The sequence below is a fragment of the Geotrypetes seraphini genome, chromosome 8 (assembly GCF_902459505.1).
Source record: "Geotrypetes seraphini chromosome 8, aGeoSer1.1, whole genome shotgun sequence".
NCBI lineage: Eukaryota > Metazoa > Chordata > Amphibia > Gymnophiona > Dermophiidae > Geotrypetes > Geotrypetes seraphini.
In genome coordinates, this window is record NC_047091.1 from 102,821,346 (window position 1) to 102,842,835 (window position 21,490).

The window sequence follows — 21,490 nt, forward strand, 5'->3', positions numbered from 1 at the left end:
CTGTTGAATGATGATTGTCCTATGGTGTTGCAATCATTGCTACACTTTTATCAGCCTATACGAAACTTACGATCTATGGATAAGCTATGTTTGAATGTGCCTTCTTTGAGTGTAGTGAGGTTGTCTGGGAATTGTAAATCTATGTTATCAATACAGGCGGCTGATTTGTTGGAACATGCTTTCTTTGGGATTAAGACAAGCTTCAAGTTTGTTACAGTTCAAGAAGGGGTTAAAAACTATTATTTGCACAAACGTTTGCAACATGAGTAGCTGTAATTAGATATTTATTTGCTAGGTGTCCCCTGGAAGATTTATTATTTATGATCCCTTATGTAGCTTACCCCCTCTTTTACGAATGTATAGTGTGGGTTTTAGCGCCAGCAGTGGTGGTAACTGTTCCGACGCTCATAGGAATTCTACCATGCTACATGTGTTCATAAAAGAAGGGGTTAGTGAGTTAACTGTTGTTTTTATCTGTTTTTAGTGGTTCTGGTGTATTTGATTAGTGAGAGAAAATGCTATTAGTTTCAGTGTATTGATTTGTCTGATTGTATGTTTTATTTTTATTGATGCGATTTTGTTATGATGTTATTTGCAGACTTATAAATTTTTAAATAAATAAATTTTCTTCTCTCATGCACTAGTTCTCCCATACCCCTATCTCACTCCATCCCCAGCCTTCCATTCCCTTTCATATTTCTACCCTCTGTAATTCATTATCCTCTCATTCATTTCCTTGCTGCCCCTTCTGGCCTCTGCCATATAGTTCCACCATTCCTATTTCTTCTTCCCTCCTTCTCCCCTTCCCCCCCCCCATCTCCCTGTCCCTTTTCATCCCTCCTGTCCTCTTCCCCTTGGTCCAGTAATCTCCCTCTCTTTCCTCATTCCCATTGCCCAGCATCTCTCCATCACTCCCTTCTGTTACTGGATTCAACATCTCCCTCTTTCTCCCCTCTTCACCTATGTATCTTTCCCTCTCTCTCATCCACCCCCATGCCCACCATCTCTCTCTCTCTCTCTCTCTCTCTCTCTTTCTTGTGCTCTGGGTCCAATATCTCTTTTCCCATTCCCTCCATGCAGCATCTTTCACTTCTTCCCCTCTACCGTAATATCCAATATTTTTCACTCTCTTCCCCATACACCATCTCTCTTTTCTTCTCCTCCACCACTATATCTAATATTTTCTCCCTCTCTTGCCCCCTCCTCTCATCATGCAACATCACCCCCTCCCCTCATATACATGATTTATCCTTTCTTGTTCCTCTCCATCCCTTTGCTGCTTCTCTCACTTCCTCTCCAGTCCCCTCCACCCCATGTCCAGCAATTCTCATTCTTTTGCCACTTTCTCATCCCCCCCCCCTCAGCATCTCTTCTTCCCTCCCTCATCCCACCCTACCCACAACTCTCCTCTTGTCAGCATGGAAGGCGCTCTTGCAGTCCTGGCTGCATCATGCTCAATAGGTCAGCAGCAGCAGTGATTCCTATATACCACTAACCCAGAAGCCTTCCCTCTGCTTTGTGGGCCCAGGCAGAGAAACAGGAAGTTGCAACAGAGGGGAGCAGAATGTGCAAAGTGCTGCTGGGTTAGTATCTGGTGGCTTGTGAGAATTGTTGTCGCTGACCCACTGAAGAGAGTGATGCAGTCAGGACTGTGGGAGCCCTGCCTATTCTCTCCATGTTGGTGCTGGGTTAAGGTGTACTGCTGCTGGGTGGGTCCAGGCCCACCCAGGGCTATGCCATCGAGACTCCATGAAACTTATGAAAGGTACTTTGAAAACCAATCATGAAATTAAGCTGTGAAATCTTTTGCCAAATGATGTGGTCAAGGTCACCAACGTACCGGGATACAAAAAAAAAAAAAGGATTGAACAAGTTTCTGGAGGAAAAGTGCATAATAATTATTAGCCAGGTAGCCTTGACAGACCCATTGCTCACCCCTAGACAGAAGCTAGGGAAAATAGACCTACTTTTAGGGGCACACCGACAAATCCGCACAAAACAATTGTGCCATGACAAATGCGCCCCGGCAATTGCGCGCACAGGCAAATGCACGTATGACAATTGCGGTACATGGCTATCTGGAAGGCCCTGATTTGCTCAGACTCCTCGGGTCCCTGAGCAAATCAGGGCCTTCCAGATATCCACTTATGTAAAGGGTTCCCATAATCATGTAAACCTTACCCTAACACTAGGTAGCAGGTGAATATTTGAAGTGTAGTGGGGGGGGGGGGGATCCCCCCACCTCCTCAAAAAACAGGTTTACTTTGTAACCCTCAAAAAGAGAAAATAGTATCCACATCAGGGTGCATTTGATAGGTCACCTCCCATTCAGTGCGTGCTTTTGTCCATGCGAGCAATTGTCAGAGCGCATTTGTCGGGGCGCAATTGTTGTGTACACATTTCACGGGTCACCACTTTTAGGCTGTTGGGCAGTAGTATATAGAGGGATGGGCTAAGCTGGACAGGGGCCCACTCACTTTGGGATCAGAGCCACCAGGCAGCAATGCGCCCTTTATATAGCTGTTAGGAATCCCCAAGTCCTGGCATATATCTCCCTCCCCTCCCCACTACTGATAATTCAGCATCACCCACAGTATCTCACCCCCCTGATGTATCTTTACAAACTTCTATTCCAGAGATCACCAGCGGTGATCAATGATTCACACTGGCCGGTTTACACATAGGTGGAACCACATCAGAGAGAACTAACCTGTTTCTGCATAGGTGGGATCACATCAGAGGGAAGGCTCTAGGTTCAGCAAGAACAACATGTATGAATCGCTGCTTGTCGTTGCCCGTGATCTCTAGAAGGGAAAAGAAGTTTTGAAAGATACACCGGGTAGTGATTGAGACTGAGAGAGGGAGAGATGCCAGAACATCAGTGTCAGAGGGGAGGGAATGGAATAGAGAAAGAGATACTGATTTGTAGATGAGGTGAGGAGTAGAAGAGAAGAGGAAGAGATACCAGACCGTTGGCAAGTTGAAAGAAAATTATGTCTACTGACTTTGGGCTCATGCCCACCCAAAACTGATCATCTGTCTACTCACTGGTAGGAGTAATCTTGATTGGCATTTTACACATATATAGACTATATGGTGAGAATGCCCAGGAAAAGAAAAAAAAAAAGTACTTGTATATTTCAATCCCCAGTAGGAAAGAATTCGTAGGAGCTGCTCAGCGCATGGGAATTCGTGGGAGCCGCTCAGAATTCATGGGAGCCACTTAGCACCGAGCAGTAGCGCCAAAGCGCGCTCCTGCTCATTGCCGCTCAGCGGCTGAAGAAACCCGATCTCACGGCAGCCACCGACTGATCAGGTTAGCAGCGGGGCAGGAGCGTGGAAAGCTCACTTCTGCCCGCTGCACCTCTGGACCACCAGGGAACAGCAGAGGAGGTACAACGGACAGGGCAGGGAGGGGGGCAGGGTGCAGAGCCTGGCAGCAGCCTGCAATAATACTGGGAGGGGGTGCTGGCCCGAATATAAACCGGGACCCCCATTTTTGGATCAAAAATCCCGGTTTATATTCGAGTATCTACGGTAGATCCTTTTCTTGGGCAGTGACTCCTAACACAGAACGCAGCACAGTTCGGGTTCCTCTTTCCCACATGAATCACTGCACTTGCTCACATTAAACGTCATCTGCCTTTTTGATGCCCAGCCTTCCAGTGGATCAGTTGATTAGGGTAAGGAGAGCAGCTTGATAGGAGCGATTACTCTTCAGAGTTCCTCCCCATTTTATCAGCAATTCTCTGCACAAATAGCACCAGTAAATGAAAAATTGCTCCCACCATGGTATTTTCTACTGTGGTGTTGGAGCTTTGAGCATTTGGCCCACAGTCTTTGTTTCCACCACCTTCACCGGGAGACTACTCCATGCATCTACCACCCTTTCTGTGAAAAAAATATTTCCTTAGATTACTCCTGAGCCTTTTAACTTTATCCTATGCCCTCATTCTGGAGTTTTCCTTCATATGAAAAAAGGCTTACCTCCTGCACATTATTGTCATAGAGATATTTAAAAGTCTCAATCATGTTCCCTCTCTCCCGCCTTTTTTTCAGGGTACTGTGACAAGTATAGTATAGGTCCTGTCATGCTGGAAAGGGGTTTGTCTAGAATGAAGAAACAACAGGGGTGTTACATGAAAGAAATGGCAGCTGGAGGCCACTGGAGGGAGCTTTAACTCTGTCAGGGCCCTTTTGGGTGGAGACTGAGGCCCATATTCTCTAAACTTTAACACCATCGCTAAATTGTTTTCTGGCGGTTTAGCCTGTACACAGTTTAGCGGCGGAGTATCAAAAGGGATTATCTCTGTCTTTAATGAGGTTTCTAGAAGTCTGACACTGACATGCAAATGGGATCTTTAACACTGAAATGAGCCTTCCGGTGGATTTTTAAAAAAATGCTGAGCCATTTTCAAAAAGCAGCGTTGGCTTTTGGCAACAAAAATAAGCAATTGGTCCAGGGGTGCAGGTCAGTGTCAGAGATTGTTAGAAAGTCCCTGTGTTGTGATGCAGCAAGAGAGATACCCATTCTCTCCGCTGCATCACAACACCCCTTCCCTGTAGCGGCGGCGAACACAATACCCCCCTCCCTGAATGGTGGCAACACCCCCCCTTGCAGCAGGAGAGATGCCCACTCTCTCCTGCTGCACTAAACTCCCTGCTGCGACCAGACCCAACTGCCCCCCTCCCCCGCAGCAGGAAAGATTCCCATTCTCTCCTGCTGCACTAACTAAACTCCCCGCCATCTTGGGATGCACAGGGGAGGGAAAGGCCCATTTTAGATGACGCAGCAGCTGGATCCGCACAGCTATTTCTTCCGCCTATATTGGAACCGGAAAGCAGCCTCCTCTTTTGGTAAAGTCTCACTCCACTTGAGGCATTGCTTCCTCGTGGGCAGATCTTTGGCAGTTTCCCCTGAAGAGATTTGCAAGGTGGCTACTTGGCCCTCCTTTGCATACTTTTTTTTGGTCATAGGATCAATTTTATATTTTCTATTATAATTTTCAATTTTTAAAAATGAATAATTTTAAACAGCACTTATCTCATCGAAATGAGATAAGTGGTTGACCACTGGAACGGGCTCTCAGTGCAGGTGATCGTGGCAAGCAGTGTGCAAGATTTTAAGAAAAAGTGGGATGCCCACGTCGGATCTCTACGAGGGTAGGGTAGAGGTGATGCCATCAGAGCATGACCCCTAGGAGGGTAGTTAGGGGAGGGTTAATGGAGTGGGCAGACTCGATGGGCTAAGGCCCTTTTCTGCCATCATTTTCTATGTTTCTATGAAATTTTCATTCATTCAGGAAAACACCTCTACTAACATGTCCATGTCCTTTTTTCTTCAGGGTTGAGGCTCTCAATATTAACTGATTGAAGTATTGACCCTGTCACTGTATCTTTCCATAGATTTTCAGTTGAGAGTCAGATGAAGGACTGTCCTGTAGAAAAGAAGTCTTCTCAGTTGTGGTTTTTCAAGATTTCCCTGGAGATCAGCTGCTATGTCTTTGTTGCCTGGTGATTTTAGTTTTCAAGTAAACACCAAAAAGTCCAACAGGACAGATAACCCATGGGTATAAAACAGTACAAAAGGAAGTGGGAACGGACAATGAGCACTCCACTTGTTTATTTCATAAAAGGACACAAGCAGAAGCTGTGGACCCGACACAGCACTGTGTTTCGGTGTCTGAGGAATGCCTGCATCAGGGGTCACTAAAAATGGAACCAAACCTGTGGCGTATATGTTCACAGATGACAGGTCTGGGATAAAACAAAGCTCGGTCCAACTAACATGCTAGAGTAACCAAAAACACTGAAAAGCTATGGAAGCATTTTCAAACCATCTTTCCCAATCTCTGGCTGCACTTCCTTCTGTCTGTGCTCTTAACTGTGTATCCAGGGCCACCTTATCCATTTGCTGTTTTTCTTTCCTTCACTATCTGCCATACATCCATCTTTGATCCAAACAGACCGGGGATTTTGAATTACAGTCCACTCAAGGGGGCAATACTGGTAACTTCACACATGGAACAGCGCAAGCTAACAGGAGCTCGCGGACTCAGGATAGATGTGGCGGCCAAGCAGGATTCTGTTTTCGGATATTCACTTTTGGCATCTGGCTCATCAGTGCCACCCTGACTTTGAGGGACTGCTCTGCTACATCCCATTTGTCCAGGAATAGAGTGGAATTGTACAAGAACGAAAGATTAGGTTCTTACCTTTGCTAATTTTCTTGTAAATCCACACTCTATTCCTGGAACCTGCCCTGGGAGTTGCTGATTCGCTGATTATCTGCCTCAATAAGTATTGGTAAGTGGACTTCTGATTCTTTAACCAGCCTTTCTAAGATTGACATCTGACCATGTTTTGCACTTTGCCTTGGGGGTTTCTAGCTAAATCACCCCACACTGTTAGTGCATCTCCTTCTTGTTATAAATTTACAGTTTTTATGTTTACAAACATATTTTGATTGTTTATGATTGCTATACAGTTTCATAATATGAGCAGATTAGACTTGTTTCTCGGTGAGTATCCCCATGCCCCTCCCTTTTCTGTGTCCTATACAGGTGTGGCTGTCTGTTTTTATACCAACTGGAAATCAGAGGGCAGTCCTGAGGTAAACTAAACTAAACTAAGCCTTAGGTTTATATACCGCATCATCTCCAAGGAAGTGGAGCTCGGCACGGTTTACAAAGCTTAAAAATATAAGAAGAGAGGAGAATGATTTACAAGAGTATATGAGTGGGAGGAATATAAACAGGAGAAGAAATGATCTTATGTTAGGAAAAAAAATGATTATATGTTAGAAAAGAGTCAGGTAAGAAGGATGGGTCAAAAATATGTAAATAAAGCTTTCTACAAGAGCTCTCATGAGATGGGATGCATAACCCACTTGAACAAGGAATAGTGTGGAGCAGGTCCTCGGCTGGCAGTGCTTGGGGATGCCCACTAACTACAGCAAGAGTCAGAAAGTACTTTAACAATAAAGAAATAAAACCAGAAATGCATTTCATTTTCTGTTGAACACAATACAAAGACATCTGCTATATATACTTCCCAAAGCTAACGTATTTCAATCAATAAATTCTTTTTTTTTTTTTTTTACCTTTGTTGTCTAGAGATTTATTTTTCCATCAAGTTGATTCCAGTTTCTCTTTTTTCTGCTTTACTGTCTTCCACAAATTATTCTTCGATTGCTATCCATTGGTTCCTTCTACTATGGTCCAGCATTTCTCTCTTCCCTCCTTCCTACTGTACAGCATCCTTACTCCCTGCTGTCCTGGACCTATCTCCCTATTTTTTCCTCCTCCCCACCCCTGCATAGCATCTCTTCCTCTTTCTCCTCCACCCCAAGGTGCAACATGTCTCCCTCTCTCTCACTGTCCATCTCTCTTTCTCTCATTCCCTCCCTTGCTGTAAAGGTTCCAAATTCTAAAACAATAGGGAAAGAGAGAGAGATCCAGGGTGCATCTATCCTATCCCCTCAACTGCCACATCTAACATTTCTTTCTCTCTCATCCCCTGGACCTTGTGCAGTATCTTTTACCCCTGCCACCATGCCCAACATTTCTCCTCCTATCATCTCTCTCCAGCACCATGCCACATTCTCCCTCCATCCCCTCCAACCCCATGTCCAACATGTCTCTCTTGCATCTCTTTCCATCTGTCCCACTGTTCCCTCTCCACCACATCCAAATAGTTCTCCCTCATCTCTCTCTTCCCCACACATCTCTACCTCACTCCTCTCCCACCACCATGTCCAACAATTCTCTCCCTTCCTATGCCCAATTCTTCTTTCTTCCATTCCCCATGTGCACCATCTCTCTTTCCCTCTCATTCACACGCCCATGCCCAATTCTCCCTTTCTATTCCTTCTCCCAACCCAGCATCTCTTTCTCTCCCTCCATTCTATGTCCCAAGTTTGTACCCCCTTCTTCCCTCCTTTCTGTGTCCTAAGTTCATGCCCCCTCTCTCTATCACAGTGCATTCCTTCCCTCCCTCCCTTCCTTCCTTCTATATCCCAGATTTGTTCCATGTACCAGAGTCATCCAAGTAGCCTTCCTTCTTCCTGCTTTCCAGCCACACTTGCTTCTTCATAAATTGATTCCTACACACTGCCTGCGGTTGACTTGCAAGCCTTCCCTCTGACATCAGATGTAAGGCTTCCAGGTGAGAGGCGAGCAGCATTGATTTGTATTAATTTCTATTTATATATATTTACATTTTTTTATTTTAGTGGTAATATGATAATAGGTTTTAGAAATGTCATTTTCTTTTCTTTTTTTTCTTTCCTAATGGAGTTCTTTTCACAAATTTAATTAATTTATAATGTAAACCGTTTTGATCTTTTTTGGCTGTGTAGGCAATCTATAAAGATTTTAATAAACATAAACATGTAGGAACCACTGCCCGTGGATTTGTGAAGAAGCAAGTGTGGCTGGAAAAACAAGGCGCTACTGGACATCTTAGAGTGAGATAACATACACGCGAGTGCCCTGCAAGAGGTGCCTCCATCCCCGCAGGATCACTGCGGACCCAAGGGGAACCCATTCCCTGCAACTCTCTACTCTGGACTGACTCCATCTTATTTATAGCTTTTTGAAGATGCAGTCTCCAAAATTGCACACAGTATAACACAGAATGAACATAAGGATAGCCATCACCATCTCCTTTTTTTTTTTTTTTTTTTTCTACTAGCCATTCCTCTTCCTGTGCACCCACGCATCCTTCTGGATTAAACCATTGCCTTTTCTACCTGTTTGGCTACCTTAAGATCATCAGACATAATCATCCCCAAGTCCAGCTCATCTTTCGTACACAGAAGTACTTTACACCTTAAACCATACCGTTCCTTTGAATTTTTGCAGCCCAAACGCATGACCCTGAATTTTTAACACATTTTAATAACATATCTTGAACTGTGAGCACTCTGTGGCAGGGAACTGTTTTTATGTACTCAAAATGTAACTATTTTAAACAGCCTAAAATCTAAAGCCAGTTCTTTCTAGTCATGGCCTCACTAGTTTTCATTCAAAGCCTACTTGTTTCAGCTTGTCTTGACTAGATTATAAGCTCAGAGGGCAGGGACTGTCTCTTATGTATCTAGGGCACAACCCCCAAGACAAAATATCCTTAAAAGACACCAAAATATACGTTGGGCGTGCCCTAGGACATTGCAGGAAAGTTAACTCCCTAGATATATAAACCTCAAATCTAAATTTTTAAGATATGGAGTCTTATGTATCTAGGTACAGTGTTTAAATTCAGTATCTGCTATACTGAGCATATATCTAGCAATGCTAGAGAAATGACAAGTTGTAGTAATCAGAGCAGAGGGCTGTCAAAAAGGAGGGGTTGATCCATCTCTGGATAAAAGCCTTTTCCCAGCTGTGGAGGCTTTGCTCAACCCATGGGAAAGAAATGGATACGGCAGATTCTGGGCTTCAGCAGGTCACCTTCTTGAGTCCTGCAGGGACGTCATGCCCAGGAACAACGATTTTAGAATAGATGCGGCTGAAAACCTCTGATGGCTTGATGTCCTCCAATAGCGAACCCTACCCCAATTCTTAAGCAGAGCTTCCTAAACCTGCAGTAGGGACTCCATAGCAAATTCTGCTTTCAGGATATCCACAGTTTGATCTGATTAATGCACTTATTAAAAGGCTTCCCACGGAAACTCTAGTTTACAATAAAATTATATTTATGCAAGTACGATTATTCATTAAACGATATTATAGAACAGTAGTTCTCAGTCCAGTTCTTGGGACACACCCCACTAGTTGGATATTCAGGATACCCACAATGAATATACTGTACGTACATGAAATAGAATTGTTTACAATCGAGGCAGTGCATGCAAATTTATCCCAATGCATACTGTGGATATCCTGAAAACCGCCCGGCTGTATGCATCCATTCCCCAAAGATTGGGTTGAGAACACTTCAGCACCGAACTAAATCCCTCGACAGCAACGTCTTACGCAGCCCAAAGCACTGCACACACAGCAAAGTTTCCAAAGCCTTGTAAACAATGAATATGCATGAGCCCCCCCCCAATCCATGTAAATTAATTCATGCATATATTCCGCGCGCTAACGCTCGCCGAGGTCTTTTCGGCGGTAAGGAGCGAAGGCGATGCTCTTGGGCAGATCAGAGGTGGTCCCCGCAGTAGCCCCGCCCCCAGCCTGGCGCGCGTGCGTCGGTCGGGGGGGCTGGCTGCAGGGATGGCGGGGGCTCGGTTCGCGATCGTTGCCTGCTTCTTCATCTTCCACCTGCTGCTGCTGCCGAGCCTGGCCGTTCCCTCTCCGGACACGGAGTGCTGCAGGATCCGCTGCCGCTGCCCGCAGAAGGATTCCGGGGTGAGTGAGAACCGGAAAGCGGTCGGCATCGGAAGGAGGGGCAGACTGACAGGGATCTGGGCCCCCGGGCAATAATGGTCATGCCCCCCACCTCGCGGGTTCCTCATCTCTCCTTTTACCCCCCTCTCTCCGCTTCAGGTCCCGTATCTCACCCCCTCCGCCCCTGGTCCCAACTATCTTCCTCTCTCCCTCCCTCCTTCTCCCTGGATCCAACATCTTTCTCTCTCTCTACAGATCCAACATCTTTCTCCTCCTCCCCAGATGCATCGTCTTTCCCTTCACAGGTCCACCATTTCTGCCTCCTTGCCCACAGCCAGGTCCAACATCTATTTCCCTTCCTTCCCCAGGTCCAACATCTCACTTATTTTTCTCTCTCTCCCTCCTTCCTGGGTTCTGTTCCCTTCCCCTGTGAGATTACCTACAAAATTCCTTACTCCGCACAGAGCCCCAGCATGGGTTGTCTGCCTCTGACCAAAACCCCTCTGTTGCGGTCTGCCCTTGCGGAAGCAGGGAGTTACATCAGAAGAGGGCGAACAGCGGTAACATAGAAACATGATGGCAGATAAAGGCCAAATGGCCTATTCAGTCAGCACATCCACAGAATCCACTTTCTTCATCTCTTCCTAAGAGATCCTACGTGCCTGTCCCATGCCTTCTTAAACTCGGACAGTCTTTGACACCATTACCCCCCTCCGGGAGACTATTCCTCACATCTACCACTCTTTCTGTATAAAAGTATTTTCTTAGATTGCTACCGAGCCTGTCACCTCTTAACTTCATCTTATGTCCTCTCATTCTGGAGCTTCCTTTCAAATGAATGAGATTTGCCTCATGCACATTTATGCCACTTAGGTATCTGAATGTTTCTATCACATCTCCCCCTCCTGCCTTTCCTCCAAAGTATGCATATTGAGATCTTTAACTCTGTCCCCATAGGCCTTATAAAACTACCAACAATTTTAGTAGCCTTCCTCTGGACCAACTCCATCCTGTTTATATTTCTTTGAAGGTCTCCAGAATTGTACACAATATTCTAAATGAACTCTCACAAGAGTCTTATACAGGAGCATGAATACCTCCTTTTCCCTACTGGCCATTCCTCTCCCTATTCAACCAAGCATCCTTGCTCCATTGTATGCAAATCTACTGTATGCATATTCATTAGGGGTATCTAGCAAATCTGATCTGTTGATGGCTCACAAACACTGGAAGTGGACCACTGCCTGAGAATAGCAGCTTTTTAAATGAGGCCTCACTAGAGTCTTATTCAGGGGCATCAATACCTTCTTTTTCCTACTGGTCAGACAGCCTATGCTGGGGCCTTGTATGGAGAAAGGAACTTTTGAGGTAAATACACAAAGGGGTGTTGGAGACAGAGGAGATGCCAGAGCGAGGGAGGGGATGAGGGAGACGGGGAGTGATAAAGGCGAGAGTGATGTTGGTCATATGGGTGAGGAAGTACTGGGCCCCCCCAACTATCCTGGGCCCTTGAGCACTGTCCAGTTGCCCGAATGGTCAGTCCGTCCATACCTGAGATGGGTAGAAATTAAAATGCACCAATATCTATTGCACCCCGACCCTATGTCATTTTCATTGGTGATGGGATGCAGTTCTGCAAATCCAGATGCATTATGTCTCCTCCCCTAGAATGCCCCAACTTTGTTGGTTGGGCTGAGAACTTTTCAGCGGCTGCTTGAATTTGGGGCACATGGAATAACATCTTTGGGTTAGAGATACAATGTGTATTCCACTGTGTATTCCATTGAAATATGGACTAATAGACACTTCCAGAAAATTTTAATATTGGTGCAGGTATAAAATATATGTCCCAAAGATTCATCTGGAAGCAATCATGTGGGACAGCAAATGTCTTGCCTTCAGGAGACTCTGTGTGCTTGTTGAGAAGAAACATGTAAGCATGTAACCATTTTTTAATGCATCTTCCATAAGGATATGGACATCGACACCTGACTAGCTGAAATAGAGGCATTTTTTTCTTTGTGTTTGCCAAAGGTGCGCATTCCTAAATCTGTTGACCACCTGTCTCCCAAGGAATTATGTGTAAATCTGTTTTTTTATTAACCATAAAGAACCAGAAACAAACAAAGGCAAAATGACAGACAATAAAATTTTCCGAGTTTTACAAGAAAGGTGACCCCCCCAAGAGGACTGTACTCTGATGTCCTCCTGGGTTACAAAAGGCTCCCCCCATCCCCCCTCCAAAACCAATAGCAAAGAAGTAACCAAGGTCAGACAGGTGGGGTAGGAAACAACTGCAGTCTGTTCAAGATGCAACTACGACTCCCTGGAGGTAAAATGTCCACATAAGGAGACCAAGTATTGACAAAGTCTCTACTTCTGTGGCGAGAGGCCTCCCATCCCATAAGTTCATGTAATTTATTTCTCCAATACCAGAAGGAGGGAGGAACATCAGCCAACCAATAATTCAAAATTCACTTTTTCCCCAAAATATAGCGTTTACTCAAAAACAGTTTTTCAGCAGAGGTATAGACAGAAAACATAGAGAAGTGAGCAAACAGCATATGAAGTGCAGAGAGAGGAACAGGAATGTGCAACATTCCCCGTAAAAAGGAGGTCAGGTCCCCCCAAAAACCTTGAATACTCTCACAATGCCAAAGGCCATGAAAATAAGAATTCACTTCAGTGATACAGGTAGTACAAAGTTGGGTGTCCATACATCCCATGTGGTAGGTCTGACTCTGGGACTTATACGCTCTCAATAGAGTTCTATAGTGGCATTCCCAGAGCTCAACATTATGTACAAGAACTGGGATATGTTTAAGAGCTCAGAGCAAAAAATCCGCCCCAAGCTCTCTCCCTAAATCCCACTGTTAAGCCTCCAAGATAGAGGAAAAATCCTGAGAGGGCCCAAGGCACCAAGCTGTCTATGAAAGAAGGAGACCAAGACCCTGGGCTCAGGATCCGCCCCCCCCTTCAAAAAGATATGAAACCGGATCCCAAAATCCAAAGATAAGGAACCCCCAGGGAGAGACCCCACATAATGTAGCAGTTGACAATGAGCATAAACAAGGCCAGAAAGTGAAAGGCCATGCTGCAGCAACTCATCCCATCATCCCGCAAAACATGGGAAAGAAGTTCAAAGCCCCTAGCCCGCCATCTACCAAAAACAGAAGGGACCAACCCCGGGGGGAAGGAGAGATTACCGGCCAGAGGCAACAAAACATTAATATGGGAGTCCTGACGCCACAGGGAAAGCAACTGCCGCCACGCCTCCCAAAGCGGTATAAACAAAACACTACGTCTGCTAGGAGCAGGTACCTCCGCCAGTCGAGCATGGAGAAGAGAGAGGAGGTGAGCAGGATAAAAATAATCCTGTTCCAAAGGGGTGTCAGTATAGAGAGTAGTATCCAAAACCCAATCCCGGATATGTTGTAAAAGGCAAGCCTGATTATAAATAGCGATATTCGGCACCCCGAAGCCTCCCCGGTCCCAGGAGCCCAACAGCAACTGCCTCCGCAACTTAGAGTTCCTGCCCTCCAACAAAACTTAGATAACAAAAAGTATAAGGCCCGAATATATTTCTGTAAGACACATAAAGGGAGTGTCTGGAGAACGTAGAACCACTTAGGGATCAAAACCATCCAAAAGAAGTGCACCCCCAGTGAGAGCGGCAAATCACGCCAGGTAGCCAGAACGGAGCCAGTAGAGGAGAGCAAACGATCCACATTCAAACAGTAAAGCTTCCGAACATGTATTGATAGTTAGACTTCCAAGTACCAAAAGGATGACTCAGCCCATTACAACGGAAAGTCTCCTCCCCAAGACCTCTGAAGATGCTTAGAAGAGGCCAGCGCCTCCGATTTCTTCAGATTCAGAGCAAAGCCTGAAAAATCCCCATATTCCCGAACGCTCTCCAAGAGTGATGCGGGTCAGTCAAAAAGATCAGGAGGTCATCAGCAAATGCCGCGACCTTAAAATGAGTAGCACCCAGCTGAAGGCCACTGATGTCTACATTAGATTGCAGCTCTCTAATCAAAGGATCTAAGTAAAGTGCAAACAACAATTGTGAGAGAGGGCAGCCATGATGAGTGCCCTGACGAATCTGAAAGGGGGTCAAAAGACCCCCAGTCACCGAGATCTGCGCTACTGGATCATTATACAGCGCCTGGATAGCATTAAAGAAAAATGGACCTGTCCCGTACGCACGAAGTACAGTAAACAGGAACCCCCACCTCACATGGTCAAAAGCCTTTTCGGCATCAAAACTAATAAGTAAGGCGGGGGTTCCGTCCACACCGGCCTTCTCCAGGGCCAACAAGATACGTTGAATTTTTTTAGACACCGGTCGGTCGCGCACAAATCACATTTGATGTTCCAACACTAGAGAGGGCATCACCCGGGCAAAACGATTGGCAAGGACCTTAGCCATCAATTTTGTCTCAAAATTCAGCAGGAATATGGGTCTATAGGATTCCGGCAAAACAGGATTCTCCCAAGGAATTATAGTCAATTTCAATTAACTCTTCCTGAATAAATTTTTGGGGATGTAACACAAAGGCACTTTCTATTGCATTGCAAGACAAAATGCTGTTTTCAAAGATTCCAACACTTTTGCATGGTTTTGTTTGAGACCCCAGGGAACATCAGCATACAATTTTGTTCAGTTTGAAGGAGGTCGAACGTGGAACCTTGATCCAATTGATATGGAATGACCCTAGTCACGGTTGTTTCTGCCTGCTGTATGTCTGCCCATATGTTATTCTTTGTATAGAATGTTTATCTGGTCCCAGAGATGCCAAAACGAACTCGATGGGAAGGGATAACACCAGGAGGCCTCCGAGCATGACTGGAACTCGTCCTACCCTGTTCACAGTATCATGTGAATCCCCCCTCTTATTGATATTTCTAGTTCAATAGGTGTGTCATTCTGGACAGTATTCTCCCCATGCTCGCAAGCTGTGCAGGAGTCCTTTCCAGTTTTTTTAATCCTCCTCCTCCAGAGGGCTCTGTTGCCCCCTCAGTTTTATGAGGGGCATTCAATAATTTATCTACCATAGTAAGAAAGAAAGTTTTCAAAAAAATTTTGTTTTAATTTTCAATATAGTCCCCTGATAGCTCCATACACTTCATCCACTTTTCCTTCAATGACTGTAACCCCTTTGAAAAGAATTCTGTCTGACCTTCAAGCCAGGACGTCGCAGCTTCCTTGATGTCTTCATCACTTGAAAACCACTGTCCGCGGAGAGATTTCTTCAAAACTTGGAACAGGAAATAATCTGAGGGAGCCAGGTCAGGACTATAGGGTGGATGGTTCAACTGCTGAAATCCACATTCTCGGATGGCAGCCTGTGATTGTTGTGACATGTGCACTGGTGCATTGTCATGAAGAAGCAATACGCCTGCTGTGAGTTTTCCATGTCTTTTCTCCTTGATTGACTTCTGTGTTGGTATAACTCTCCCCGGTTATGGTTGTCTTGTGTGGCATGAACTCCAGAAGCAAAAGTCCATCATCCCAGAAGACAAGTAACCATTACTTTCTTCAGATTTTTCAGTCTTGAACTTTTTTGGGATGGGGGATGACTTGTGCTTCCACTTCATTGACTCCATTTTGGACTCATGATCTCTGTGGTAAACCCAAGTCTCATCTCCAGTTACCAAACGATGAAAACAAATTCACTTGGTTTTCATGGAGCATCTCCAAGTTCTCCTGACTGCACTGGAGACTTGTGGCCTTCTGACATGGCGTCAGTATACTTGGAATCCATTTTGCACTAACCTTGGACATGCCCAACTTTTATGAATTATTTTCCAAACTGTACCTGCCGAGATGCCCATTTCTTCAGCTATTTGGGAAGCCTTCATTCATCCATCCCACGGGGATGGATGCTCCTTGAGGGGCTTGAATGAGTTACCTCAACAGCATGCTGCTTCCTGCCTGCCCTCCAGCTGCACTCGCCCCTCCACAAAGCAGTGTGCAGCACTCCCCAGCACACTGCCCACAGCCAACCCGGAAGCCTTCCCTCCAATATCAGAGCTGACGTCAGAGGGAAGACTTCCGGGTCAGCCATGTGCAGCGTGCAGTCCTGCGAAAAAGCAAGTGTGGTGGAAGGCAGGCAGAAAGCGGCCCACCTGGATAGCTCTGGTACAGTATCATAGGAGGGGAGTACAAAGTAGTTAGGCCACAGAAGGGAGGAAGGGAAGCTTTTTGTGACAAGGAAGGGAGAGAAAGAGGGCATGAACTTGGGACAAAGGAGGAAGTGCATTGGGACATGGGAGGTGCATTGGGACATGGGAACTTTGGAAAAAGGCTGGAAGGAGGGAGGGGGTATGCACTTGGGACACAGAAGAGAGGGAGGAAGGGGGCACAAACTTGGGACATAGGATGGAGTGAAAGAAATGCTGAGGTGGGGGAGGGAATAGAAAGGGAGAATTGTTTGGCATGGGTGTGTGAGTGAGACAGAAAGAGATATAGTGCACATAGGGAAAGGAAGAAAGAGGAGACTTGTTGGGCATAAGGAGGGGAAGGAGTGAGGTAAAGATACATGGGGAAGAGAAAGATAATAATAACTTTATTTCTTCTATACCGCCATAATCTTACGATTTCTAGGCGGTTCACAGTGAAGAGAGCTGGACAGTCAGCGAATTACAGAATACAAATGGCGAGGATGATACAGTACAGTCAGTGAATTACAGATTACAATTAGTAAAATACAATACGATACAATACAGTTAGTACAGTACACGTTAGGAGATAAATCTGTTGAATAGTGCTGCCTTAATTTCTTTCCAAAATGTGACGTAGGTCAGCCTAGCTCTGTTGATGTAGTTGCCTAGCCAGGTCTGCTGTTTGCTAGCTTGAGATGAGATGAAGAAATGTTGGATATGATGGTGGAGAGGAAACAGTGGGGCAGATTGAAAGGGATGTAAGAAGGAGGAATGTTGGACATGGTGTGGAGGGAGAGATTTGGTATGGTGCTGGAGAAGGGCGATAGAAGGAGAAATGTTGGGTATGTGGTTGGTGGATAGGGACGAAAGATGCTACACATGATCCGGGGGATGAGAGGGAGAAATGTTGGATGTGACAGTAGAGATGCACCTTGGATCCCCTCTCTCTTTTTCTCACTCCCTTTGCAGCAAGGGAGGGAATGAGAGAAAGAGAGATGTGGACAGTGAAAGATAGAGAGGGAGACATGTTGCACATTGGGGTGGAAGAGCAAGGAAGAAATGCTGTGCAGCAGTGGGAGGGAAAAAAGAGAGCGAATGATCCAGGATAGAAGGGAGTGAGGATGCTGTACAGTGGGAGGGAGTTAATAGAGAAATGATGGATCATGGTAGGAAGAACCAATGGCAGCCACCACTTGAAGAAGAATTTGCAGAAGACAGAAAAAAAGAGAAACTGGAATCAACTTAATGGGAAAATAAATCTCCAGATAACAAAGGTAAAAAAAAAAGAAGAAATATACTGACTGAAATATGTTAGATTTAAGAAATGTATATAGCAGATATCTTTGTATTGTGTTCAAAAGAAAAGGAAATGCATTTCTAGCATTATTTCTCCTGTACTGAAGTACTTGCTGATCCTTGCTTTGGCTGGTGAGGATTTCCAAGCATCACCAGCTGAGGACCTCCTTGAAAGACGGCCAGAACTTTTTTCCCCCCCAAAAAAGGAGAAGAAAAGGTTGACTCAAATATAGACTGAGGCTGGGAGGTGCGGTTATATACAAGTACAAGTGCCCTGCCATGCTCTGCACCCTGTTCCCCTTCCCTTTCTGCCCTGCCAGGCCTATCCCCACTCCCTCACGATGCCTTACAGGCCTCCACCAGGCCTGCCATAAGACCTGGTGGTCCAGGACAGAAAGGATTCTTCCCATCTCCTGTCCCAGCCGCTTCTAACAATTCTCACTTCCCTCCCACCTCCCCGATTAGTAAATAAGCTACCTTTAAAATCCCTGGTGGTCCAGAGATAAATTGGGGCAGGATTGATCTTCCTATGCTCCTGCCCTGTACAGAGCCGCTATCTGAATGACTGCCACGAGTTCTTGTGACAACTGCGAGATTGCAGGAACTTGCAGCAGTCATTCAAATAGTGGCTCTGCAAGGGGCAGGAGCATAGGAAGATTGCTCCTGCCCCAGTTCACCACTGGACCACCAGCGATTCTAAAAGTAACTTATTTATTAATCGGGGAGGTGGGAGGGAAGTGAGAATTGTTAGAGGTTGCTGGGACAGGAAGCAGGAGAGATTCCTCCTGTCCCGGCCCACTGCTGGACCACCAGGTCTTATGACAAGCTAGGTAGGTATGCAATAGGTTCAAGCGGGTGGGCGCTGGCCCGAATATAAACCAAGACCCCCATTTTTGGCCCATAAATCTTGGTTTATATTCGATTATATACAGTACTTCTGAAGTTTATGGGGATGGGCAAGGACGGGTTTGATTCTAGTGGGGATGGGTTTCATTTCTGTCCCTGTGTAACCCTCTATTTTAACCCTGTTAAGCTTACTGAGTTCACCACATTATCCAGCAATGAATTCCAGAGTTTAATTATATATTGTGTGAAAAAATATTTTCTGTGGTTTGTTTTAAATCTACTACTCAGTAGCTTCATCGCATGCCCCCTAGTCCTAGTATTTTTGGAAAGAGTAAACAAATGATTCACCTCTACCCTTTCCACTCAGTATTTTATAGACCTCTATCATATCACCCCGAGCTGTTTCTTCTCCAAGCTGAAGAACCCTGGCCGCTTTAGCCTTTTGTCATAGGGAAATTGTCCCAACCCTTTTATCGTTTTCGTCACCTTTCTCTGTATCTTTTCTAATTCCGCTACATATTTTTTGAGCTATGGTGACCAGAATTGCACACAGTATTTGAGGTGAGTATAGAGCAAGGCATTGTCCTATTATGGATTAAGAACTGGTTGAAAGACAGAAAACAGAGAGTAGGTTTAAATGGTCAATATTCTCAACAGAGAATGGTAAATAGTGGGGTTCCCCAGGGATCTGTGCTGGGACTGCTGTTTTTAAAAACATATTTATCAATGATCTAGAGATGGAAATAACTAGTGAGATAATTAAATTTGCAGATGACACATAGTTGTTAAATTGCAAGAGGACCTTGTAAAATTGAGCATCAAAATAGTAGATGATGTTTAATGTGAGCACGTGCAAAGTGATGCATGTGGGAAAGAGGAACCTGAACTATGATGCAGGGTTCCACGTTATGAGTCACTGCCCAGGAAAAGGATCTAGGTGTCATCATTGAGGTTATGTTGAAATCCTCAGCTTAATGTGCGGTGCAGCGGAGGCTATTAAAGGAATGGAAAACAAAGTTGAAAATGTTATATTACTTTCTATCCTAACATAGAACTCTGCATCACGTAGCTGTAGTTCAGGTTCTTCTATCCCACATGTATCCCACTTGCTCACATTAAACATCATCCACCATTTTAATGCCCAGTCTCACAAGATCCTTTTGCAATTTTTCACAATCCTCTTGCGATTGAACAACTTTGTGTCACGGCAAATTTAATTATCTCACTAGTTATTCCCATCTCTAGATCATTGATAAATATGTTTAAAAACAGCAGTTCCAGCACAGATCCCTGGGGCACCCTTCCATTGAGAATATTGACCATTTAAACCTACTATCTGTTTTCTGACTTTCAACTAGTTCCTAATCCATAATAGGACATTACCTCCTATGCCATGATTCTCTAATTTCCTCAGAAGTCTTTCATGAGATACTTTGTCGAATTCCTTTTGAAAATCCAAATATACACTATCAACCAGCTCACCTTTATCCACATGCTTATTCACCCCTTCAAAGAAAAGTAGTAGATTGGTGAGGCAAGATTTTCCTTGACTAAATCCATGTTGGCTTCTTCTCATTAATTTATGCTTATATATAAGTTTTGGCAAAAAGCAAACACCTCAGCACAGATGAAATCCAATACACAGTGAGCAGGAGGCCAGGTCTTCAAACTTTCATAGCAACTAGTAGTGCAATACAAATGAATGAGTCAGTCAACCAGTCATAAAAACATCTGGTAAGTCATAGGACTCAACACGTAACGCATTTCAGCTAATACGCCTGCATCAGGAGTCTATATATACCCTGGTCAAAACAAACCAATAATCAATGTCAATTCCGTAAGGTAATCAATTCCGTAAGGATAAAGGTCTAAAAGGAACAGGAAGCTCATTGAACCTTCTAAGCAGTGTATCTCAGATGTATATATCTGCTATAGCATGTATAGATTTAGGAAAGGATGCAAAAAGAGCCGAACAAAAGACCCGGCGTGGATAACTAAAGACGTGAAGAAAGCGATAGGAGATAAGAAGAATTCATTCCGGAAATAGAAAAAGGACAAAACCGAGGAAGCATCAAAAAGAATGTCACCGCTTGGTTAGACGAGCAAAAAGAGAATATGAAGAGAGGCTAGCCAGAGAAGCACAAAATTTCAAACCGTTCTTCAAATATGTTAAAGGGAAGCAGTCGCCAAGGGAGGAAGTGGGACCGCTGGATGACGAAGATAGGAAAGGAGTGGCAGATAGACTAAACATGTTCTTTTCGTCAGTATTTACAAAAGAGGACACATCCAATGTGCCGAAACCTGAAAAAATCTTCATAGGAGATCAAGCAGATAAATTAACATCCATGGAGGTAAGCCTTGAAGATGTACACAAGCAGATAAATAGATTAAAAACTGACAAATCTCTGGGCCCAGACAGAATCCACCCTAGGGTATTGAAAGAACTAAAAGAGGAAATAGCGGAACTATACAGCAGGTTTGCAATCCATCCCTGAAAACAGGCGTGATCCCAGAGGATTGGAAGATAGCTAATGTTACGCCCATCTTCAAAAAAGGATTGAGAGGCAACCCGGGGAACTACAGACTGGTAAGCTTGACTTCGGTTCCGGGGAAGATGGCGGAAGTGCTGATAAAAGAAAGCATCGATGAGCATCTAGAAAGGAACAAACTGATGAAAACAAGCCAACATGGCTTCTGCAAGGGAAGATCGTGCCAAACGAACTTATTGCACTTCTTCAAAGGAATTAACAAACGGATAGACAAAGGAGATCCCATAGACATCGTATACTTGGATTTCCAAAAAGCCTTTAACAAGGTACCCCATGAACGCCTACTGTGGAAACTAA

At 44.8% G+C, this 21,490-nt stretch overlaps 1 protein-coding gene across 1 annotated transcript in view; it reads left to right on the forward strand.

Annotated features, from left to right (window-relative positions):
- The first annotated feature begins 10,126 nt into the window (after nucleotides 1-10,126).
- TMEM59L (transmembrane protein 59 like) overlaps nucleotides 10,127-21,490 on the forward strand; it is a 62,799-nt gene continuing 51,435 nt past the window's right edge. Inside the window, exon 1 of the mRNA XM_033957027.1 lies at nucleotides 10,127-10,355. Within this exon, the coding sequence (XP_033812918.1) occupies nucleotides 10,221-10,355 (135 nt within the window). The 5' untranslated portion in view covers nucleotides 10,127-10,220. The remainder of the gene's footprint in view (nucleotides 10,356-21,490) is intronic.